We start from the raw sequence: 24,260 nt of genomic DNA, 5'->3' as shown, positions 1-24,260 counted from the left end.
AACGTTTGAATCCGAAGTATTGCCAAACATCAGCTTTCATTCCAGGCGGTGATTTTACCTCTGCAGCTTCTGCCATCTTGCTTTCTTAAGTTTCGGTTTCATTTAGCCGGCACCCGCTTTTTATTTTGCTCCTTCCGCGTCAAAGAAAATAGTCCCTAATAGCCACCTGGAAAAGAGCGATCCACATATTTTTGGATCGATATCTTATTTTTTGAGCGTGAATCGATATCGGATCGTGGATCGATCTTTTGAACACAGCACTGGGCAGTGGTAAAGTTTCCGTCTGGTAATCAGAGCTTACAGGTTCAAATCCCATGAGTGGCTTTTTTTTAATTTAACCAGGGTTATTTAACCGCAGGGTTCTGTATTAAGTCCCCTTTTATGTATTATGTCAACCCAGTGACATTCACTAATTATACAGCTGGTTTTTATTTTATTTTCCTCTACATCAACTGCGCAATGTGGTGCACCTAGTAGTCCTAGCTGCTCGCACTGTGTTCCTGCTTTCACAACACCGTCAGTTGCACAACACCGTCGCACCAGGATTCTGCACACCTGCCCGTCGGCTCGATGTTTTCGTGGTTCAAGCATATGAGCTGTTCCACCGTAAGTGGCCCATATTTGTACTTAATCATACTATGTGTGAAGGGGCCCTTAGATTTACATCCTCTGTGACATTTCTGACATATGAAGACAGATGCTTGTTGTAAATGCGAGTGATTCTGTAGTGCTAACTTTCCTTCTGGCCCTTGTTTCATCATTACAGTTTCTGATGACAGTCTGTCCATTTCTGAGTCCTTGTGATATTTGTTCCTGAATCTTTTTTTTTTTCTTTTTTTTTTTGCTGTTGTAAGTGACCATTATCTGATCTCACAGCAGTCATATCGCCAGTGATGACATAGAAAGCAGAATGAAATTAGAACTGATCTCCGAGCACATACATAAAGGAACATAATAGGAAAAATACATAAATTAAACTTGACATGTTCAGACTACTCATAAAACAGTTAGGAGCCCAAATCTCACATCAAATAATTTGATTTGGCACATTGCTCTGCTGTATTCACTTAATCTAGTACTTTCAGTGGTCCCACATACCTCAGTTATTTAAATATTAAACAAAATACACTGTAACATACAATGCAATTAATTATATATTTTGTTTAATTAATTATATATTTTCTTGAACAACCACATTATGGGGTGAGGGTTAACAAAACTAGATTAAGTACATATATCTTTGTTAAATTTAATTTGTTAAAATGTAAACTACATCACATGCAGGCACACAAAAAAGAACGTTAGATTCAGGTCATTTCAGGTGGTAATGTGAACACAGCTCAAGTTCTAAACTCTCCTGATAAATAGGCAGGCTGTCCTTTTTGCAAACCTTTTTGCATAAGTGGGCAGTTTGTCCTCTCCGGTGAGATTCGAACCCATTCTTACACCCTGTCTGTCCCCTTTCAAATGCCTTTTATTTCAAAAACTGGCTGTTTGCTTTGTCCTTCCTTCTTTTTGGTGCTGGAGGATCCGCAGAGAAATGTGGCGCAGAGTTGTGGTTCTGGTTCTGTGCTGCAATCCTAAGTGGACTTTGTCCTAGAGAAGATGCTGTGGAGCTTGACAGCAGGATCCGGCTGAGTGGAGCAGGATGGTTCGTCCAGAGCCAAAGCGGAGCAGAGTACATGTAGAGGAGAGGGCCTGCACCCGGGGGACAATGCAGGAGACAACCGCCAAACCTCTCATGCACTGCTTCTGTTCTGTGCACCTCAGCAGAGGCGCCTGCAGCTGCTGGGAGTCCTCACACAGTGCCAAATCCCCACACAGTGACATGATAACCACTTTGCACCGCATATGTTTTGATGCCGCCCTTCCATGCGTCATGAAAAAATACCGCCATGGGCGGCTGCCCGGTTTGCCTGTACCAAAAACAACTACTGGTTTGTGTGACAGAGGAAGATGGAGAGGACAGGGGGAGATGGAAACAATTGATCTGCTGTGGAGGCCCGTAATGGGAACAGCCGAAAGAAGAAGAACCAGCAGCAACTATTTCACAGAAGTTTTTAACATCACACTGCTGTCAGCTGACCTCCAGTAAGATTAAAATAATAAGACAAATCATTTCTAAAAACAGTTACTCCACAGAAGATAGTGTTTGGGAAAGACACAGTCAACGTGCTGCCAAAGCGCAGAAATGATTGACATTATAGTTAATTAATATGTGGTATCACTTAAAAAAAAAAAATCTGGCCTGGTGGGGGTTATTTGCCAGGATTATAAAACTCTCTGTGAAACGCTGAGCTATATTTGAGCATATTTGAAAATACACATGGTTAAAGTTGCTCTGATTTTCATAAAAAGTGATGTAAATTATTGGTTGAGCTAATAGGATTAATAAATGGAATAGTTTTGACTGTGTTGAATGTTTAGACTGCAAAGTAAACATCAACCAGTGTCGACGTCCATTGGATTCTATGACGTACATTCCCCCGTCACATGATAACTAAGCATGACATGTGCAAAGTATTCCTTTTTAAAACCGCATTAACAAATAATTTGCATAACTTTTTACATTTTTTTTCACATGGTAGGCGGCACCAGCACTTACAAAAAAAAAAAAAATCTGCGCCATAAAGTGGTTATCATATCACTGTGTGAGGATTTGGCAAATTGGCACTCCCTGCAGCTGCAGGCGCCCCTGCTGAGGTGCACAGAACAGAAGCAGTGTGTGAGAGGTTTGGCGGTTGTCTCTTGTGTTGTCCCTGGGGCAGGCGCTCTCTTCCCCGTGTGCTCTGCTCTGCTTTGGCTCTGGACGAAGCATCCTGCTCCACTGCTGTCTGGCTCCACAGCATCTTCTTCTTCAAAAAGAAATGGTGATATCTCAGGAACTGTTGGTCTGATTGAGCTGAAATTTGAAACTTAGCCTTTTCCCACCGACGACTGGCTATATACCACGTTTCATCAAAATCTGAGGTAGTGAGGTTTAAAATCTTTTCTCTTATTATTTGGGTGGTCTGAGACAGAATGACCCTAGTAATCATTTTGTGATGGGGTAGACTTTAAATTTTAAATAATTTTTCTTTTTTTCTCTACAGGACACTGCTGGAGAAAAGCTCATCAGAGGGTTTGGTTTTCTCCCTGTCAGTGTCTGAGCAAGCAGTCACGCTGCTGCACAGCCACCTTCATCTGCGCATCAGCTTCCGAACACAGGGCAGGATTATAGTGAAGAGGTGGACACACCTGGTTTTACAGGTAACACATCTGAATGGTCTTGAGATGTACATGGGGCCTGTAGAGGCTGGCATTAATAACGATGTCAACATGCTTTAGACTGGGGGGGGGGGGGGATATTGAAGGGAGAAAGTTCATGCTTACATTTATGAAAAACCTGGTAAATTTTGCATTTGCGTAAAACTTTTGTAAAATTTCTCCAAATAATTAAGAAGTGAATGCAACATAGTCACTGATGGTGTGTCTGCTTTAGCCGTCGTTGTTATATCTTGTCATTTTATCAGGCCTGTGTAGTACATCAACTAGAAATATGAGACAGCATCACAAGTTGGTGATGAACAAAAAGGCTTTCACTGCCTGTGATCATTTTAAAATGGCAACCAGTGGACTGGAGAGAGTCTCCAGGCCCCAAATGAATCTCTGTTGTATGAGTGCATGTGTGTGTGTTTCTGCTTTGTTGAAGACTATCATTTTACACTTTACTCCACTGGACAATATTGCTCATTCAGCATCTCTGAATAACAGCAAGGCTGTTAGCAGAAAACAAGATCACCGTGACAAGGCTTATCACCAAAAGTGCTCTGGAACTTAACTTTCTTGTTTCTCTATTTTTTTTTACAATGTACATATACTGTATAAAGGTACATCTCAACAGCTTCCATATCATCTTACATATAAACTAAAATGTTTCAGGCGTTTTTAAATTTCAGTTTTAATAATTACAGCCTACAGCTCCAAAAAATAGAAAGACGCATCTCAAAATAGTAGAATATTTCATTTCAGGTCACGATTAATGCAGTATCAATACCATGAATCTCTCAGTAGGAGAAGAGTGCCGACTTGACAGTTGTTCAGAAAACACTCAGTGACACCCTCCACGAGGGTAAGCCACAGAAGGTCATTGCTGAAAGAGCTGGCTGTTCACAGTGCTGTATCTGTGGAAAGTTGACTGGAAAGGAGAAGTGTGGTAGGAAAATATGCAACAGTGATGACCGGAGCCTTGAGAAGATTATCAAGTAAAGCCGAATCAAGAACAGGAAATGGACTCTCATTCCTAGTGTTAAGCTACTACTGAACCAGAGACATCAGAAATGTCTTGCCTGGGCTAAAAAGAAACAGAAATGGACTGTTGTTCAGTGGGGGAAGAGTGCAGAGACACAGAATCAAAGTCGCTTAAACTCCAGTGTGAAGTTTCCAGTCAGTAATAATTTGGCGGCGCAATGTCATTTGCTGGTGTGAAAATTCCCAATAGATTTAATAGAACAAGGGTATTGTAGAGACGAGACACCAGAACCAAGAATACAAGCGAGGTGAAGACTGCTATCAAAGCAACCTAGGCTTCCATAAGACCTCAACAATACCACAGGAGCTCCAACCAAGTATTGCCTGTGTAAAAGAACATACTTTTCAGAGGTTCAACATTTCTGTATTATAAATCTTATTTGTTTACTTTTTTAATAGGACTTATAAAATATTGTAATATTTGAGATATTGCATTTTGTATGTTTTTGGAGCTGTAGGCTCCAATCATCAAGATAAAAATAAAAATGCTTAAAACATTTTACTTTATATGTCATTACTCTAAAGTCTATAAAATTTTCACTCTGAAATATCTGACAAAAATTTGAACTTTTGCACCTGTACACTGTGTGTGTGTGTGTGTGTGTGTGTGTGTGTGTGTGTGTGTGTGTGTGTGTGTGTGTGTGTGTGTGTGTGTGTGTGTGAGCACGCACGCACTTGTGTGTGCTTGTGTGGGTGTGCATATATAATTATGTTGTCAAATGAATGCAATAAAACGCATTAACATGTATGTGTCTGTGTATATATATATATATGTATATAAAGCTGTAATTTGTAGCTGTCTTGACCATATTATAGCTATTACACATTGAAGGAGCTGGGTAATATAGGATGCCTTCTACACACTCTAATGTGTATGCACCAGTTGTCTGTCTGTTTGAAAAGATCAAAAAAGAAATATGGATTTCCGAGTGCCAGGAGCGATACACACACATGTATGGATGGTGCCAAGAGCAAGGTGCTGTAGGGATGTCGGTGCTCCCTCGGTAGTTGTCTTATCTGATTATGGTAACGATGTTGAGAACAGCAGAAGAAAAGGTAGCCTGAGGGAGCAGAGGGCACTGAGAGACGAGGAGAGATGACGTGACTCAGTTGTGAAATTCTTTTGCATGGAGCCAAAATACTGTAGGACTCATCCTTTAGGTATATTTCACCTGTGTTTTTATTAATCAGTAGCTGGTGTAGATGAAAGATAGAATGCAGGCCAGTGGTGATTCCTTATGTAATTGACTTCTTTTTTTTTTAAGTGCCTGCTTTTGTTTTGTCCAAACTATGCCAAAGTATTTTAATTGCATGCGGAGATTTTATTCTTGGTGTTTTCTCCTGATATATGGGCCTGGTTTGTGCCATACTCATTTTGCACTGGCCGAAAAAGACCAAAAAAAAAAAAAAAACATTTTGGTGAACGGTGAAAAAATTCACCTCCTGTCAGAAGGTCCACAGCTTTGCGTTGGGCCGATGCTGTGGTCAGCTGCGATGTGGAGCGGCGCACACTGCAGGACCACAGCATTGGCCGTGGGCAGTAGTCAGGCTCCTCCCTGTATGATTTTGAATGTCATCCAATGCATGACGTGATCACATGTCAATCACGGTCCCCTGACAAACGCATAACTGTATTGCGTGTGTGACCATGTCAGTCAATACCTGATGAACATGTGACACGCCCACTTTCCCTTGGGCTTATGGCTCCAGCCTGAGGGCCAATTGAGCTGGCCAGGCTGATTTTTCTGTGAGGCTGTCAGTCAGGCTGGGACATGACGGGTGGACTGTGCATGTTGCGATTGTGTGTCACGTGATGTGTGACATGCAGGCAGGCTTGGTTCTTATTTGCATCTCTGTTGTGGTGGTGTGTGTTTGCAATATGCCATGGTGTTCCAGAGCTGTCAGCTGTGCCATTATGGACATGACAGCCATCCAGCTGTGTGTGCGTTGCTGACCATGATCACACTGCACTGCAGCCACCATTTGCAATCTCAGCCCCACTTCGACTATAGGCTTGTGGTGTTGGGGGATGTGACACATTCATACACCATCTTTGTTGCAGGGGGGGACACTCGTATGCCATTTGTGGATGTGGGCGGGGGATGGCACACTCGCACAATTGTGTTGCTTGGTAACACACTCGTGCGGCACTTAGAAAGTGTGGGGCCACTCACACATCCAGCTCGAAAGTGGTCACCTGCTCTCTACTCTCGTGTTGGCAGCGCGAATGGTCCCGCCATTACTAAGTGCCCCGCGAGTGGTGTTAGATGTTCGTGGGTGGCACCTGGACTCCAGCTGACTCCGGCCGAGAGTGGGTTGAATGGCCACTTGTACGCCATTCCACGACTTTGGGCCGCTGGGGTGAAGGCTGCCTCGATGGCGTCATTCAGCCACGGTTCGACATGGACGATGATTTCGTGCAGCTGCTTGGCCACGGCACGATACGTCTGACATGCCATTCCAATACTGCGAACACAATCAGTTGGCAGTGCGACCTCATCTTGCCCGAATGGGTTTCTGGAGCGAGCAGCACGCAAATATAGAGTGCATGTGCTGTGCCAGAATGAATGTGGCGACTGCTGTACGAGGCATTCGAGTGTGGCTCAGATTTCCCTTGAGTGCCTCCTTCATGCCCCATTCTGTCTCAATTGTGTTATGTGTGAAGGGGACCTTATGAAAGTATTTTGAAAAGAACACTAACGGTAGACCAAAGCTGTCATAATGGTACACAGTGAGACTGCAGCATCATAAAAATATCAGTGTAATATCCTCTGTGGGGCCTCTTGGTGAGTTGACATTTCTTTACTTTTGTTTTTCTGTGCATTTGGATACAGATACAGATTCTTTATTGTCATTGTAACAAGTACAACTAAAGGTGTATATAAATATAAACCTGAGTAAACTACATGCAGACTTGAAAGGTCTGGAGAAGAAAACAAAAGAAACAAAATTTAACAGAATGACAAAGGTATTTTCAGAACACAAATTAAAAAGGAACAAAATTACAAGAATGAAGTAGGAAAATAGGCTGGTTATGGGGGATTTCTTGGGTAGGGGGACGATGGTGGAGGTCTTCAGGCATGACTGGACAGCAGACTGTGTCAGGGACCAGTTGAAGATTTTGGTGAAAATCCCAGCAAACTGGTCTGCACAGTCTTTCAGCACCAGTCGAGAGACGCCGGCGGGGCCTGTTGCTTTGCATGGATTGACACCCCTCAGCGTGTGCTCCCCCACTGTGAAGTTGCTCCCGTCCGCTGGTGGTGACGTGTCTGCTCCTGGTGTCACAGTCTCAAAGCGAGCAAAGAAGAGATTTAACTCTTCTCCCAATGTGGCGTCATCTTCAGCAGCTCTGATGCTGGATTTGTAGTTGGTAAGTTGCTGGGCCGCCATCCATGCCTGCCTGCTGTTGTTGCTGTCCAGGTGGTCATCAGTCCTCCTCCTGAAATCCTCGTTGGCGTTCCTGATACGTCTCTTCAGGTTGGCGCAGACTGTGCTGTAGGGGCGGCATTTCTAGATGTTGTTGATGTATGGCTTTCACTTTGCATGGTAGAGTTTTAACGTGCACTTGTAGATGTAACAACGAACTGTGTTAACTGGCAGTGGTTTTCTGAAGTGTTCTTGAGCCCACGTGGTAAGATCCTTTACACAATGATGTCAGTTTTTAATGCAGTGCTACCTGAGGGATCGAAGGTCACGGGCATTCAGTGTTGGTTTTCGGCCTTGCCGCTTACGTGTAGAAAGTTCTCCAGATTCTCTGAATCTTCTGATAATATTATGGACTGTAGATGATGGAATCCCTAAATTCCTTACAGTTGAACATTGAGAAACATTGTTCTTAAACTGCTGGACTATTTTTTTTCACGCAGTTCATAAAGTGGTGATCCTCACCCCATTTTTGCTTGTGAATGGCTGAGCCTTTTGGGGATGCTCCTTTTACGAGGTCTGTTAGAAAAGTATCCGACCTTTTTATTTTTTTCAAAAACCATATGGATTTGAATCATGTGTGATTGCGTCAGACAAGCTTGAACCCTCGTGCGCATGCATGAGTTTTTTCATGCCTGTCGGTTGCGTCATTCGCCCGTGAGCAGGCTTTGAGTGAGGTGTGGTCCACCCCTCTCGTCTATTTTTTATTGCGAATAAATGTCTGAACAATTTGGAGCTTTGCTGCATCAATTTTTTTCCAGAAACTGTGAAAGACCTCCAGGTGGACACCGTTTGAAAAATTAATATGGCTTTCAGGGATGATTTTATGGGGATTAAACAGATTACGGGGTGTTACTGCCGCTTTAAGGATGGCCCACAACTGCTGAGAGCACAGCGCGCTCCCAGCCCCCATCGACAGGCTGACACCCCGCTGGAACAACCAGATCATTTCCAACGTGAAAGCTTTGTTGATCCGGGACCTCATCTGACTTTCACAAAAAGGCAGAAGATGTAGACATCAGCACTTTTTCCGGCACATTCCACCGTTACAGGAGTTTTTTCATGGAAAGAAAAGTGGAGGGACGCACCACGGCTCTGTTCATAACGCGGGACAAAACCACCTCGGTGTTGGTCTCTCAGGACAGCTTTCAGGTGGATTTCAGACGGATTCCGGTTGCTTTCCAGTCGTGTGAATATCCGATTGTGATTGTGCATGAGCTGGACATGCCAGAACATGTCCCGTGAGGCTTCATCATGGCATTGCTTTGTGTCTGTCTGTCTTAATGTGCCAGAAAAGTGCTGATGTCCACGTCTTTTCACAATTCCTGTGCTAGTCAGATGACATACCGGATCAAGACAGCGTCCAGTTTAAAAATGAACAGCACATTTCACTGTTACAGGAGTTTTTGTCATGGAAAGAGAAGCTGCTCCACCGCGCGTAGCGGTGCAGCCGTTAGGCACAATGCAACGCCGTGATGAAGCCTCACGGGACATGTTTGGGCATGTCCAGCTCATGCACAATCACAATCGGATAATCACACGACTGAAAAGCAACCGACAGCCGTCTGAAATCCACCTTTAAGCCGTCCTGTGAGCCCAACACCAAAGTGGTTTTGTCCTGCGTAATGAACGTTTCCGTGGCGCGTCCCTCCGCTCCTCTTTCCATGACAAAAACTCCTGTAACAGTGAAATGTGCCGTTCATTTCTAAACTGGACGCTGTCTTGATCCGGTATGTCGTCTGACTAGCACAGGAATTGTGAAAAGAGTGGACATCAGCATTTTTCGGCACATTGAGACAGACGTGCGGAGGAATTCCGCGCGTCGTGGTGGAGCTGCATGGCGCAAAGCAACGCCGTGATGAAGCCTTCCAGGACATGTTGGGGCAGGTCCAGCTCATGCACAATTACAATCGGATAATCACATGACTGAAAAGCAACCGGAATCCATCTGAAATCCACCTTTTAAGCCGTCCTGTGAGACCAACACCGAGGTGGTTTTGTCCCGCGTAATGAACGGCTCCGTGGCGCGTCCCTCCGCTTTTCTTTCCATGAAAAAACTCCTGTAATGGTGGAATGTACCGAAAAAGTGCTCATGTCCACATCTTCAGCCTTTTTGTGAAAGTCAGACGAGGTCCCGGATCAACAAAGCCTTAACGTTGGAAATGATCTGGTTGTTCCAGCGGGGTGTCAGCCTGTCGATGTGGGCTGGGAGCGTGCCGCGCTCTCAGCAGTTGTGGGCGGTATTTAAACCGTCTGGATCACTCCGTAATCTGTGTAATCCCCATAAAATCGTCCCTGAAAACCATATTAATTTTCCGAACGGTGTCCACCTGGAGGTCTCTCACAGTTTCTGGAAAAAGATTGATGCAGCAAAGCTCCAAATCGTTTAGACATTTATTCGCAATAAAAAATAGACGAGAGGGGTGGACCACACCTCACTCAAAGCCTGCTCACAGGCGAATGACGCAACCGACAGGCATGAAAAAACTCACGCATGCGCACGAGGGTTCAAGCTTGTCTGACGCAATCACACGTGATTCAAATCCATATGGTTTTTGAAAAAAATAAAAAGGTCGGATGCTTTTCTAACAGACCTCGTATACCCAATCATGACACTCACCTGTTTCCAATTAGGTGTTCCTTGAGCATTCCTCAACTTTCCGAGTCTTTTGTTGCTCCGTCCCAACTTTTTTGAAATGTGTTGCAGGCATCCATTTCAGAATGAGCAAATATTTACACAAAAACAAGAAAGTGTATCAGTTTGAACATTAAATATCTTGTCTTTGTAGTGCATTCAGTTGCATATAGGTTGAAGAAGACTTGCAAATCATTATATTCTGCTTTTATTTACATTTTACACAACGTCCCAACTTCATTGTAGTTGTAAAGCGCATCGGAAAAAACACACAACTTGAAAGCTTACCAGCTAATGACCAGATCATCTGTTAGCAAGATCTTCATGGAGGTGAAGAAAGCGAACAGGTCTCACTACAAGCTCAACACTATCAGCAGCTTTCATGTTCGAGCGATACCGTAAATTTGCGCGTTTATATATTAAATAGCCTATAAAAACGAGGTTAATAACAAATTATTAACCTTGTTTGCTCGGTTAATACCCCATATATATATATATATATATATATATATATATATAAGGGGTATGTGAAATTATTTGTAAACATCAATTTTGTTGAATTATTTGCTCCACAAATTGAGAGACTTGTTGATCAAAGGCAGATAATGTTTACTGTCCAAATGTAGGTGGGAGGAGGGTGGAATGATTCAAGATTCAAATCGATCTATTCAGATAGGTCGCCAACACAAGACGTTTCTGTCTTCTTTTTTTAAGAGAGAGAGAGGAGCCCTTTTTGCTTTGTGCTCAGAATGAAAAAGTCTTTGAGACTTATGGTCTTCATTATAAGCTTGGCGTGTCACCTTATATATGTTCCCTCTCTCTTTTCCTCTCTTTATCTTTTCTCTCTGCTTTTCCCTACAGATAATTCTCTTTCTCCATTTTTCTCTCATCTATCTCTCATTCCCTTGCTTTCATTCTCTTTCCTGGTATACCTTCTTTGTCCTTCCCTCTTTCCCTCTCATTTTCCTTTCACACCCTGTCTGTCTCTCTGCCTCTCCATCTCCCTTGGGACAATTTTCTTTTCTTAAATAAACTGTCATAGCTAGTGTTAAAATATGGGTCTTACATGGGGTGAGCGCAGTGAGGCAAAGGCACGGGGCCCTGGGCTGATATAAAACATGGATAATATGCTGTGAGAGGTAATTGTATCTTTTAGCGCTGAGATGAGTAGAACAAATGTCTTCTTTCCAACATCTCTCCCTCTGTCTTTATTCCTCTTTTTCTTCCTGTCTCTTCCCTTACACATTCCCATGCTGCTAATATGATAGAGAGAATATTGGCTGTACATCAGAGCTGCTAACAGTCTGTGGTGAGGAGGAGAATGTATGAATGCATGGGTGGACCACAGAGGGCGAGGAAGGGTTGGAGGGTGAATAACAAGGAGAAAAGTGAAAGGTGATGGTGTGCCTGGAGATGCAAAAGTGGACCACTCTGAATGAAGGTGACATAACATTATCCCCCCACCCCAATCACTTTAGTTCACATGCAGAGGATGAAATAAGGTGACTGAAATGAAGGAAATTTGCATCAAGTGACAGCTCAGACCCTTACTGAAGTTTTTATACTGTGTGTACATTGGAAGATTACCTTCACTTTTAAGTTGATTTGACAAGCTTTAAGCATTAGAACGTTGGAGCATATCATTGCACAACAGTAGTTTGTGCTGCGGTTCAACAAAAAGGTCAGTTTTTAAAGTGGGCTAATAATTGTGACCCTGATAGTTTTTGTTTATTGTGAAATAATTTTGTTTCTGTGTGCAAAGTAAAATAATGTAAGCATCAAAGATCAAACCAGGATGTTTAGAATGCTGTGTTGAAACTTCCTTACTTCCTTAAAAAACACAAGAGAAAATTTTGAAGAAAATATGTCCTCATGTGTGTGTGTACACATACAGTGGGGAAAATAAGTATTTGATCCCCTGTCAGTTTTGCAGGTTTTCCCACCTGCAAAGAATGGAGAGGTCTGTAATTTTTATTGTAGGTAGACTTCAACTGTGAGAGACAGAATCTAAAAAAAAAAAATCCAGAAAATCACATTGTATGATTTTTAAATAATTAATTTGCATTTTATTGCATGAAATAACTATTTGATCCCCTAGAAAAACAGAGCTTAACAATTGGTGCAGAAACATTTATCTGCCATTACAGAGGTCAGACGATTCCATGACCCCATCCATCCTCCCTTCAATACGGTGCATTCGTACTGTGCCCTTTGCAGAAGAGCTCCCCCAGAGTATGATGTTTCCACCCCCATGCTTCACAGTTGGGATGGTTTTCTTGGAGTTGTTCTCATCCTCTAAACATTGTAAGTGGAGTTGATTCCAAAAAGCTCTATTTTGGTCTCACCTGACCACATGACCTTCTCCCATGCCTCCTCTGGATCATCCAGATGGTCACTGGTGAACTTCAAACGGGCCTGGACATGTGCTGACTTGAGCAGGGGGACCATGCTGCCCTGCAGGATTTTAAACCTTGACAGCATCATGTGTTACTAATGTAATCTTAGTGACTGTGGTCCCAACTCTCTTCAGGTCATTGACCAGGTCCTCCTGTGCAGTTCTGAGCTTTCTCAGAATCATCCTTACCCCACAAAGTGAGATCTTGCATGGAATCCCAGACCAAGGGAGATTGACAGTCAGGTTATGTTTCTTCCACTTTTTAATAAATCGTCTTAACAGTTGTTGTCTTCTACCAAGCTGCTTGCCTGTTGTCCTGTAGTCCATCCCCACCTTGTGCAGGTCTACAGTTTTGTCCCTGGTGTCCTTAGACAGCTCTTTGGTTTTGGCTATGGTGGACAGGTTGGAGTGTGATTGATTGAGTGTGTGAACAGGTGTCTTTTATACAGGTAACAAGTTCAAACAGGTGCAAATAATACAGGTAAAGAGTGCAGAATAAGAGGGCTTCTTAAAGAAAAATTAACAGGTCTGTGTGAACCAGAATTCTTGCTGGTTGGTAGGGGTCAAATACTTGTTTCATGCAATAAAATACAAATTAATTATTTAAAAATAATACATTGTGATTTTCTGGATTTTTTTTAGATTCTGTCTCACAGTTGAAGTGTACCTGCGATAAAAATTATAAACCTCTCCATTCTTTGTAGGTGGGAAAACCTGCAAAACTGACAGGGGATCAAATACTTATTTTCCCCACTGTATATGCATATATAACAGTGCCCAGTGTGATATCCTTTCTTATGTTATAGCAGGCACAACAGGATTAGATTTGAGTGCGGAAGGAGAACGTGACATTAAGATGGTGGTAATGTCAGTCAGTCATCTCAACTCCACTGCCCACCTTTATTTTCACAGTGTCTATTACTTGCATGATAGAAACGTAATCTTACCATCATCACAGCCAGTCTGCTGTGTGTAAGCCTGATCCTGTCAGATCTCAGAAGTTAAGCAGAGTGGGTCCTAGTTAGTGCTTGAATAAGAGAACTCTTTGGAAGACCAGGGGCTGTGTGTTTGTTTCTCCTGGTAAAACTAGAGTTAAGTCAGGAAGGGCATCCGGCGTAAAACAAACCCCAATGCGGATCTGTGCTGGACCCTGCTCAAATGGGAACAGCCAAAAGGCAAACAACAAATCTTAACTTTATCACGTCTTGCTCTTTATTTGTCAAAATTGTTCAACAACAGATTTTTGTGTTTCATGTTCTCTTTAATGCACGTATAATATCTTTCACTCATCCACCAAATTGTTTTCCTGCTTTCATCATTTCTTTTTCTTTCTTGTCTGACCCTGGCCGTCTTTCTTTCAGTGTCTCTCTTTCGTCATCACTCTCTGCCTCTTTTGTCCTCTCCCCGTTGACAGTGTCGCTGGCTGTGGAATGAGGTGTGTTATCAGTGAGTGGCTTGTCATTCATTCACAGCCAAGAGGAGACTGGTTGGGTGGAGGGACTTTGGTAAAACAGGATGTGTGGGGGGGAACAGAAAGAGAGTCAGGGATTAGAGAAGGTTAAAAGGGGAAGTGGCGATACATGTGGAACAATAAGAGAGGGAAAGCCTGGGAAAAGGAGACCAAAGTGGATGGATGTAGACAAATGCTACAGGGTGGATCCTGAGAGGTGAAAGGTAGAGATGGGAAGTATACAAAAAAGTAAAAGAAAATTAACTCAGAAGGTAGCGATGAGAAGAAGTACATCACTGGTTCCCAAGTCTGCTGCTCAGAAAAATGCTCCTTAGATGAGTTAAAAATATGCTCAGTTGCCCTCAGCTGTAAGAGTATGTAATAAGTGAAAGAGTGTGCAGAAAGAATGTCATCTTTTGACCCCTTCGAATAGGTCAAGGTTAGCCATCTTTGAACTTGTCCAAGGTATGTGTCCCATGAATGTTCCCTGTGAATTTGAAGACACTGGCAGTAATAGGACTGGACTTATACTGAGCACAGACAGACGGATGGACGGATGCAAAGTCTCCGCAATACCCGATGGCTATATTTTGGCCTCGGGTAACAGTGAGACAAAGGATTAAGAACCAATGAACCAACATGTTTGCTAGTTTCCACCTGAGGCAGTTGTCATTTTATACCCAGGACATGTCTCCTCTAAATCAAAATACTACTTGCACTCCTGTCAGTGTGTTTGTGTAAAAATGATGTGCGATTGGGTGCTGATATTGTCCATCACCAGTAGGTGTTTGCACGTTGGACCACCAAAAGTCTGGTCTAAAGTTTAGTGCTGTACAAAGACGACAGCAGTCAGGTGCACCTGGCTTCACATTCACTTTGCTTGCCTGCACATATTGTTGCCAGACAACTGCAAAGGTGAAGCATGAATTATGGCCCCTGTGAGGAAAAAAAACAACCATTAAATAAAATAAGAGTAAACACTTGAAGTAAATAAAACTTCACCTTGCTACAGGTTGCACCTCAGGCAGCTTTGTTGGCTGCTGTCTGCAGAGCTCTCCATTATATACTGCCGAAATTGATATCCTTGTCATTTGATTGGTAGATTGTATTTCATTTCCATTTCAATTTATTTCATTTATACAGCACCTCAAGGCACTTCACACAAGTAAGGTTTAACCTTACCAACCCCTAGAGCAAGCACACAGGTGACAGTGGTGAGGAGAAACCTCAACCAGACCAGACTCAGAGGGGTGACCCACTGCTTAAGCCATTCTAACAATTACAAGGCTTTCCAAAGTTTTACAAAGCTGAAGTAACAGAAAATAGAAAATCAAACAACATAGTAATATAAAGAAGATGAGAAGTTCACACAGGTGTCAGCACCGCAGGCAGGGGTCATCCACGCCATCACTGGGCCTGTCCCCGTGACAAGGTCACTTTCAAATGCAGACTGCAGCATGCAGCACCCACCTCTGGCCTTCCACCTCACAGTCCATCCGGGCCCTTCAGATCGAATCCATCCATCATTCGTACCTCGGACAGAGAGAAAAAGAGCAGAATCGACCAGCCGGCGCAAAACTACACCTAAGGTATAATTCATCAGCAGTAAATCAACAAAAAACAGAAATTACTAAGGTGATCATCATCTGCTAGCTCCAAGCTTCTCTCACAGACCCAAAATTTAGATAAAGTTGAGGCCGAAACCTGTTCCATTACTAATAAAATGACTTTAAAATGATAGGAAGCATAGTACCATACTATGCCAGTATGCTATCCATACGAGAGGGAGAATAGAGGTGTCTTAAGTTGAGACTTGAAGTTCTCCACAAAATCTGACTGTTTTATTGACGCAGGGAGATCATTCCACAAAACAGGTGCACGATAAGAGAACACTCTGTGGCCCGCAAAGGTTTTATCCACCATAGGGATACAGAGTAGTCCTGTGCCCTGAGAATGCAGAGCCCGGGCCAGTACATAGAGTTCAATTAGGTCAGCTAAGTAGGGAGGTGCTAGTCCGTGAATAATTTTATAAGTTCATAGCAGAACCTTAAAATCTGACCTCACAGAGACTGGTAGCCAGTGAAGAGACACCAAAATGGGTGTAATGTGGTCAAACCTTGTGCTTCCTCTCAAGAGTCTGGCAGCCGTGTTTTGAACCAATTGGCGACCCCTAATGTTGGACTGCGGTAAACAAGAAATTAGAGCATTGCAGTAGTCCAATATAGAGGAAATAAATGCATGGATCAGGGTCTCTGTGTCAGTCATAGACAGTATGGGACACATCTTCGCTGTGTTTCACAGGTGGAAGAAAGCAGTCCCGGTAATATCTTTAATGTGTAAATCAAAGGACAACGTGGGGTCAAAAATCACCCTAAGGTTCCTCACTTTCTCAGTGTGATGTATGACTGTCAAGTGTACATTGACTCCACGGTGCCCCACACTTGAAAAGAGGTGTACCCACAAGTTGAAGATTTGCATGGAATTACTCAGGCTGAAGCATTAAGTTTCTTTCCTTTATTAGGAGTTTACTTATTTTGCTTCATTTCCCAAAAAGCCAGGTAAAACCCTGAAACACAGATACACATACACCTTATTTACAGTGAAAATTATAAACCACAATAAATTCATTTCAAAAAAGCATTTCATTTCTTTGCATAATTAAAAATCTCAAACAGCACACTTTAACTCATTTAGGACAATTTGAAGTCTAAAATCAGCTGCATGATCACCAAATACTATTACTTAATTTACAAAGTCCAACTAATAATTAATTTTCACAACTACTATATTGCACTATGCCCAATAACCAAGATTATTTACCCTTTAACATTTACTTTATTTAATCAAATAAATGCATCCAAAGCAAACAATAAAGGCACTTCTCGAACCACTAAGAATGCATACAGTCACCAAACCAATATTATTTTAACACATCACAAATGCCAAACAGTTCACATGCCACCGAGATGACACACCACATATTTTAAAGTCCAGGCATCTCAGCCGGCACGCATTAGCTGTTTAATGCACGCATCTCAACCACAGGCATTTGGACCAGTACTAAAAATCTTAGCGCAATCTACCACAGCCCACACGTAACAGCTCACCAGCGTTAAGTAAATAAATAAGCATCTCTTACCGGCTGCCTCTTCAAACTTGTTTGTGAGTACTTATCCCCGCAGTAACTTTGGAGCACGTCTCCTACATGCTCTATATCTGGTGCAGCTGTGAGCTGGCTGCTAATATGCAGTCATTGTCCGTCAGTCAAAGCAGCCCAGGTGGGCGCGTGCACATGATCAAAAGTTCCATCCAATGATAATCAGCCCTACACCTCCCACTCGAGCTTCAAGCATCCCACGACAAAGGTCGCACACCATCATGCTTCCTTGACATCGCCGCCTTGCTCCTCCACTGAAAGAAGGACAGCAAGACGCCTCACGTTCCTGCGAAGTACTGTACCATTGAGCCTTCCCTTCTGGTCCTGTGATACAGAGCTGTCAGGCATAGATCTTAATGGAACAGAGTGTCCCAGCGTGACGAGAACATCCACATCCCTCACGACTCCTTTACGATCTGGAACTGCAGTAATGACCCTCCCGGGCCGGAACTGACCGCACAAGGCATTCTGGTCGCACAGCCAAACCATGTCTCCAACAGCAACGTTCCTCTCCGCAGTATGCCCATTACTTCTTATAAAGAGGTTAGGCCCAGCAAGCTGTGACCAGGATCTCCAGAAAGCGTTAACTTGAGTCTATATTTCTTGAAGTCTCTTATATGGGTAATTTTCAAAACTGAACATACTGAAGTTGCCTTCTTGAGATGCCCGCCTCATCAGTAGCGAACATAATGGATGCAGTCTTATTGACGCTGGACGCTTGCATCAGTGGGTCATTTGTTGGCCAAATTAGCCGCTAGTTGGAGCGCGGTGAGAAACTCATTAAAGGTAAGGTCAGCTGTTTTGCCCAAGTTTTGCAGAGCTCTCTTTGCAGCCCGCATGGCTGCTTCAGCTGCTCCATTGTGATGCGGTGAGTCAGCCAGAAGCACCTTCCAAGACCATCCATTTCCACTCCTGGCTACATACTCCTCCAGGTCCGCAGTGTTTTGCGCCTCCAGGAACTTGTAGAGATCCTGAAGCACTGGTTTGGCCCCAACAAAGTTGGTCCCGGGGTCAGACCATACCTTCTGAGGGTGACCTCGGAGAGAAACAAACCTTTGGTAAGCCATAAGAAAACTTTTGGGAAAACATGCTGCTGACCAGTTCAATATGGAGAGCTCGGCTTGCCATACAACTAAATAGGACTCCCCATACTTTCATAGTCACTCTTCTTTTAACATCATCCTTCACACTGTAGGGCCCAAACATATCAACTGCTGTAAACTGAAAGGGAGCAGCAGGCTTGGTCCTTTCAACAGGTAATTCACCCATCACTTGCCGACACAACCGCGCCTTCATCTTCCTGCATATGATGCATGAGTTTACAGCTTTTTTAGTTTTCGTCCTTGCACAATCCAAGCCTTTTTCCTCATCCTTAGCAATGTTCCAGCAGTCCCTTCTTGCCCCTTCTGATGGCTTTCATGCACCAAGAGGATCCCAAGCCAGCAGCAGACGGTAGGAGCGGGACACCAACTTTATCCTCTTTAAAGTGTTGAATTCGGCCCCCACACACCAGCAGCCCACTAGCTCCATCCTTATACACAAGCCTGTCTATTATGGTACTAGGAAAGATTATGCCCTTCTGAGCTACCAGTCACAAATCACGGAAGGCGTCCTCTTGCTCTAACAGAGTGGGGACACCTTGCAGTGGGACCGCCTCCCACTTTGATCTTCCTCCAGTCTTGGCACAAAGGAATAGGATTAATGGGAGTTACAAGCCCAAGGGGGTCATACAATCCAGCCACTTGACTCAGCAACTCCCATTGGGTCACAGGATTTGGTGTATGCTGTCTCACATCCTCCTTCGACAAATGCTCCCCAGTCTCATCTTCTGGCGTTTTTTGAGACGTTTACTGAGACCATAAAGTGGAGCTCATCTTCAACTGGCATATAGCCCATCCCAAGCACCTTATGATCCTCGTCAGAGAGCTGATTTGGGAGAATGAAAACTGAGGTGCCAGCAATCTTTGGGCCATGGGGGTCCCTCCCACTTTGACCGGAGAAGACCCACGGCTTCAACTTAAATCCACCTGCTTTTAGTATTTGTCCGACATTTGCCATTATATGTTTCAATTGATCCCGGTCATTACAAGAGGTGAGTACGTCATCCACGTACGTATCCTCCTCCAGCACTCACCGCTTTTCTGTAAAATGAGAGAACTCTGGCAGGTTAGCAGTCTCTGGCATGGCGACTTGAGCGATGCAACCGGCAGGCTTATCGCCTATGTTGACTGGTTATCGCATATTCAGCAATTTCCTCTTCTTCAGAGTCTCTCCATAAAAAGCGATGGAGATGCACCATTCTCTTCAAGCCAGACTGAGTTATACATTTTTATTATGTCACCAAGGGCAACAGATCTGGGTGGGTACCTGCCACAGTTTTGCCCAATGGCCCATCCCACAAAATGAGATCTCCAATTGAGCACACTTTTTGAGGCACAAGCTGACCCTCTTTGTGACTGATGAGTAACTTTATCTTTCTGGGCCTCACCAGTTCTCCAAGAGGGATATCTGGGAAGATCGCTTGTAATTTATTAAGGGACACATGGTGGTGGATTTCAGCGATACTGTCCAGCCCATAGCATACAAGTTGGTGGGACTTCAGGGTACCTTTTGGGGTACTGACCCTGATCTTCAAAAAGTATCGCTTTGTCTCCACAGAAACCTGCATGCCTCCTACTCCATGAGTCGCATCCTCGCTCTTTAGATTTAACTCCCCAGCTGCCTCATGGGTTATATAATTTGTATCAGAAGCCAGGTCTATCAGCGTTCCTATTCTTTGGCCAGCATTCACCGTAACTTCAAGGATTGTCATCAGGACAGGAAACTCCTGCAGGGTCTGATCCCTTTGCAAGCCCTCACACACTGCTGAGTTCAGGGTTCTTACTGCCGTATTACAAAAGACCTTTGGGCAATGCTGGGCCAGCTCTGGGAGCAGTTTTGACATAAAAGCTTCCTGGTCTTCGGTGCACTTTTTCCCTTTGTCCAACTCTATCTACCTTTGGACCACCTTTTTTGGGTAAAATCTTCCTCCCAGGAGTGGGACACAGAAGGTAATGATGCTCAGCAGCAACCCCTGCTTTGCAGCTCTCATTTTTGCAGAGGAAAGTGGTCTTATACTCTCCATCATCATGGACCTCAAGGCAATTCTTGCAGGCCCCAAACTTTTGGATAGCTTCCTTCTTTTCCACCAGATTGAGAGCTTTAAATTTTTTTGTACCGATACAGTCTCCGCTTATGACCATTTTCCCCACAGATGATGCAAGCTTCTGGGAGGTTGGCAGACCTGGTTGCTCTGGTTCTAGCTTGCTTTAGCTGACTCTTAGGCTCCTTCCTAGAGGGTTCTTCCTCCCTCTATTGCTCCAAATCTTCATAAACTGCCTCTTGACTTGAAAATGAAAGCAGCAAGTCAAAGTGGTCTTCCTGGGCTCCCACACTCCTCCTTTCTACTACAAACATGAGCCACTCCTTCTTAAGGACTTCCGGCAACTTGCTCTCCAAGGATTTTGTCATTAGCGGATTTTTCAAAGCTTCTGTGTCACCCAGTTCACTTAGATCATTTAGCGCCTTCTCAACCACCTGTATAAGGTCTAACAATTACAATTTTCTTTGCTTGGTGGCCTCTTACCGGGGGCAGCGCCTGGAGCTCCTCGACTATCTCCAGAGCTATAGCGGATTTATTCCAAAAACAATTTTCCAGTATGCCGTCCCACAAGTTGACAGCCGGAGATCCTGTGCCACCTTCTCATCTAGACTGTCCAACAACTGGAACTTCCGGACCTCATTGGAACCCGTAGGCTCTTGTCTCTGGAGCGCCTCCCAGTCTTTCTTCCAACTGTGGAAGTTCCTTTTATTCCCGTCAAATCTAGGGAGAGCAGTCGGCCTTAGCCTAATGGCTGGTGACTGGACGCAGGAGACTATGGCCCAGCTGTCTTGATGTTCTGCTTTTGCTTGTATCAAGGTGGCTTTCCCAGCTACAAGTTTAGCCGAGTGAACCTCAACTACTTTTGTCCAACGCTGAAAGTCTCCTTTTTCCTCCTCGGGGGCCCATCGCTTCCACAGATAATATGCTTCTTTAGCTGAGGCCACCCGTATTTCTAACTGGTTAAGCATGAAATCATACGCCTCCAGTTTTACTCCTGGCGCAGCGGAGGATACTCTCTCACACTCTTCCTCTGCCAATTCAAGGTGGGTGGAGAGCTCTGGGTGCCCAAAGTATTCCCATATAGTCTTCTGAATTATACCTCGCACCTCCTCCAGCCTCCCCTCACATTCTCTTGCCGTGCTTTTGATGTCCTCTTACATTTCCTCTTTTGCGGAGGAGTCGGCCTCTCCGCCCCAAGCCTCTAAGGATGCAGCTTCCAAGTCATCATTTGCATCAATGACTTTATCAGCCTCTACCGCAATCCTGCCGAAGGCCTCCTTTAACTCATCAACTGACATGCTCTTGCACATTCTGGTTATTGCATTGGCCAGCCAAGTGAACTGCCTTTTAGCGGTAGTCCTGCTGGTTTTCATCTGCTGCAGGCTCTTTGAGTCTGCCATTTTGAACTGAGCTTTGGAGCTTTGAGCTTGAGTGTTGGGCGCTGGACTTTAGAGCTTGAGCATTGGGCGCTGGACTTTAGAGCTTGAGCGTTGGGTGCTGGACTTTAGAGCTTGAGCGTTGGGCGCTGGGCTTTAGAGCTTGGGCATTGGGCGGTGGGTTTTAGAGCTTGGGCTCTGGGCTTTAGAGCTTGAGCATTGGGCTCTGGTCTTTAGACCTTGGGCGTTGGGCGCTGGGCTTTAGAGCTTGGGCGCTGGGCTTTAGAGCTTGAGCGTTGGGCGCTGGGCTTTAGAGCTTGCACAGCCGGGTTTTACTGTCAAGTGTACATTGACTGCGCGGTACCCCACACTTGAAAAGAGGTGTACCCACAAGTTGAAGATTTGCATGTATTTACTCAGGCTGAAGCATTAAGTTTCTTTCCTTTCTTTCCTTTATTAGGAGTTTACTTATTTTGCTTCATTTTCCAAAAAGCCAGGTAAAACCCTTAAACGCAGATACACATACACCTTATTTACAGTGAAAATTATAAACAACAATAAATTCATCTCAAAATAGCAATTCATTTCTATGCATAATTAAAAATCTCAAACAGCACACTTTAACTCATTTAGCACAATTTGAAGTCTAAAATCAGCTGCATGATCACCAAATACTATTACTTAATTTACAAAGTCCAACTAATAATTAATTTCCACAACTACTACATTGCACTGTGCCCAATAACCAAGATTATTTATCCTTTAGCATTTACTTTATTTAATCAAATAAATGCATCCAAAGCAAACAATGAAGGCACTTCTCGAACCACTAAGAATGCATACAGTCACCAAATCAATATTATTTTAATACATCACAAACGCCAAACAGTTCACATGCCACCGAGATGCCACACCGCATATTTTAAAGTCCAGGCATCTCAGCCGGCACGCATTAGCTGTTTAATGCGCGCATCTCAACCACAGGCATTTGGACCAATACTGAAAGTCTTAGCGCAATCAACCACAGCCCACACGTAACAGCTCACTAGCGTTAAGTAAATAAATAAGCATCTCTTACCGGCTGCCTCTTCAAACTTGTTTGTGAGTACTTATCCCCGCAGTAACTTTGGAGCACGTCTCCGACATGCTCTATATCTGGTGCAGCTGTGAGCCGGTTGCTAATATGCAGTCGTTGTCCGTCAGTCAAAGCAGCCCGGGCGGGCGCGTGCACATGAACGAAAGTTCCATCCAATGATAATCAACTGCTCAGCGCAACAATGACACATGTATGTAGGTAAAGGGCCCCTTCACACATAGTGCGAATTTGGTCGAATTGCACATGAAGCGCGCATGAAGCAGGAATTGTATGCAAAACATGTAAAATCGTAGCTACTTCTAATGGCTCGTACACCTGTTGCTACAACTATTTGCGCACACCAGCAGCTGAAAGACAGAGTGTGCGCTGTGAGAACCCATCGAACCCTCTCGCAGCAGGTGTTGGCCATATTCCATCTGACACACAGGAACATCTAACACCGCTCGTTTGGCACTTAGAAAATGTGTGGCCATTCGCACTATTAACACGAAAACAGTCAGCAGACAATCACTGTCGAGCTGGCAGTGAAATTTGTCTCAGTGCCCCACAACTGTGGAGTTGCCGAGTGCACATGTGGCATGCCAGAGTGTCTAGTACTAGTTTTGGCCTGAAGTGGCAGGCCAAGAAAAATCTCAGATAAGCTGAAGCGAAGGATGGTGAGACAGTCATAGTCAACCCACAGACCTGCTCCAGTCACCTACAACATGATCTTGCTGCAGATAGTTTCTCTGTGCATTATTCAGCTATGCAGCGCACTTTGCACAAAGAGATGCTGTCTTATGCTGTAATGCAGAGGAAGACTTTTCTGCCTACATGCCACAAACAGAGTCGCTTGCCAGCCAGCTTCATTTTGGAATAAGATGCTGTCGACTGATGAAACTAAAATTAAGTTATTTGGACATAACAAGGGGCAGTATGCATGGCTGAAAAAGAACACAGGATTCCAAGAAAAACACTTACTACGTACAGTAAAATTTGGAGGTGGTTCCATCATGCTGTGTGGCTGTGTGGCCAGTGCAGGTACTGGGAATCTTGTTAAAGTTGAGGGTCACATGGATTCCAGTCAATATCAGCAGATTCTTGAGAACAATGTTCATGAATCAGTGACAAATTTGAAGTTGCGCCTGAGCTGGATCTTTCAACAAGACGACGGCTCTAATTACTGCTCAAAATCTACTAAGGCATTCATGCAGAAGGTACAAGTACAATGTTCTGGAATGGCCATCTCAGTTCCCAGACCTGAATATTATTGAAAATCTGTGGTGTGATTTTAAACCAACAAACCTGAGTTGTTTT

General features: G+C 43.9%; 1 protein-coding gene across 1 annotated transcript in view; it reads left to right on the top strand.

Annotated features, from left to right (window-relative positions):
* Positions 1-24,260, top strand: part of ush2a (Usher syndrome 2A (autosomal recessive, mild)) — a 1,147,097-nt gene that overhangs the window by 26,998 nt on the left and 1,095,839 nt on the right. Inside the window, 1 exon segment of the mRNA XM_034188044.1 lies at positions 3,093-3,249. Within this exon segment, the coding sequence (XP_034043935.1) occupies positions 3,093-3,249 (157 nt within the window).

Source organism: Thalassophryne amazonica, chromosome 2 (assembly GCF_902500255.1).
Source record: "Thalassophryne amazonica chromosome 2, fThaAma1.1, whole genome shotgun sequence".
Classification (NCBI taxonomy): Eukaryota; Metazoa; Chordata; class Actinopteri; order Batrachoidiformes; family Batrachoididae; genus Thalassophryne; species Thalassophryne amazonica.
The sequence above is the reverse complement of the archived record's forward strand: the minus strand, read 5'-3'. Positions and strand labels throughout refer to the sequence as shown.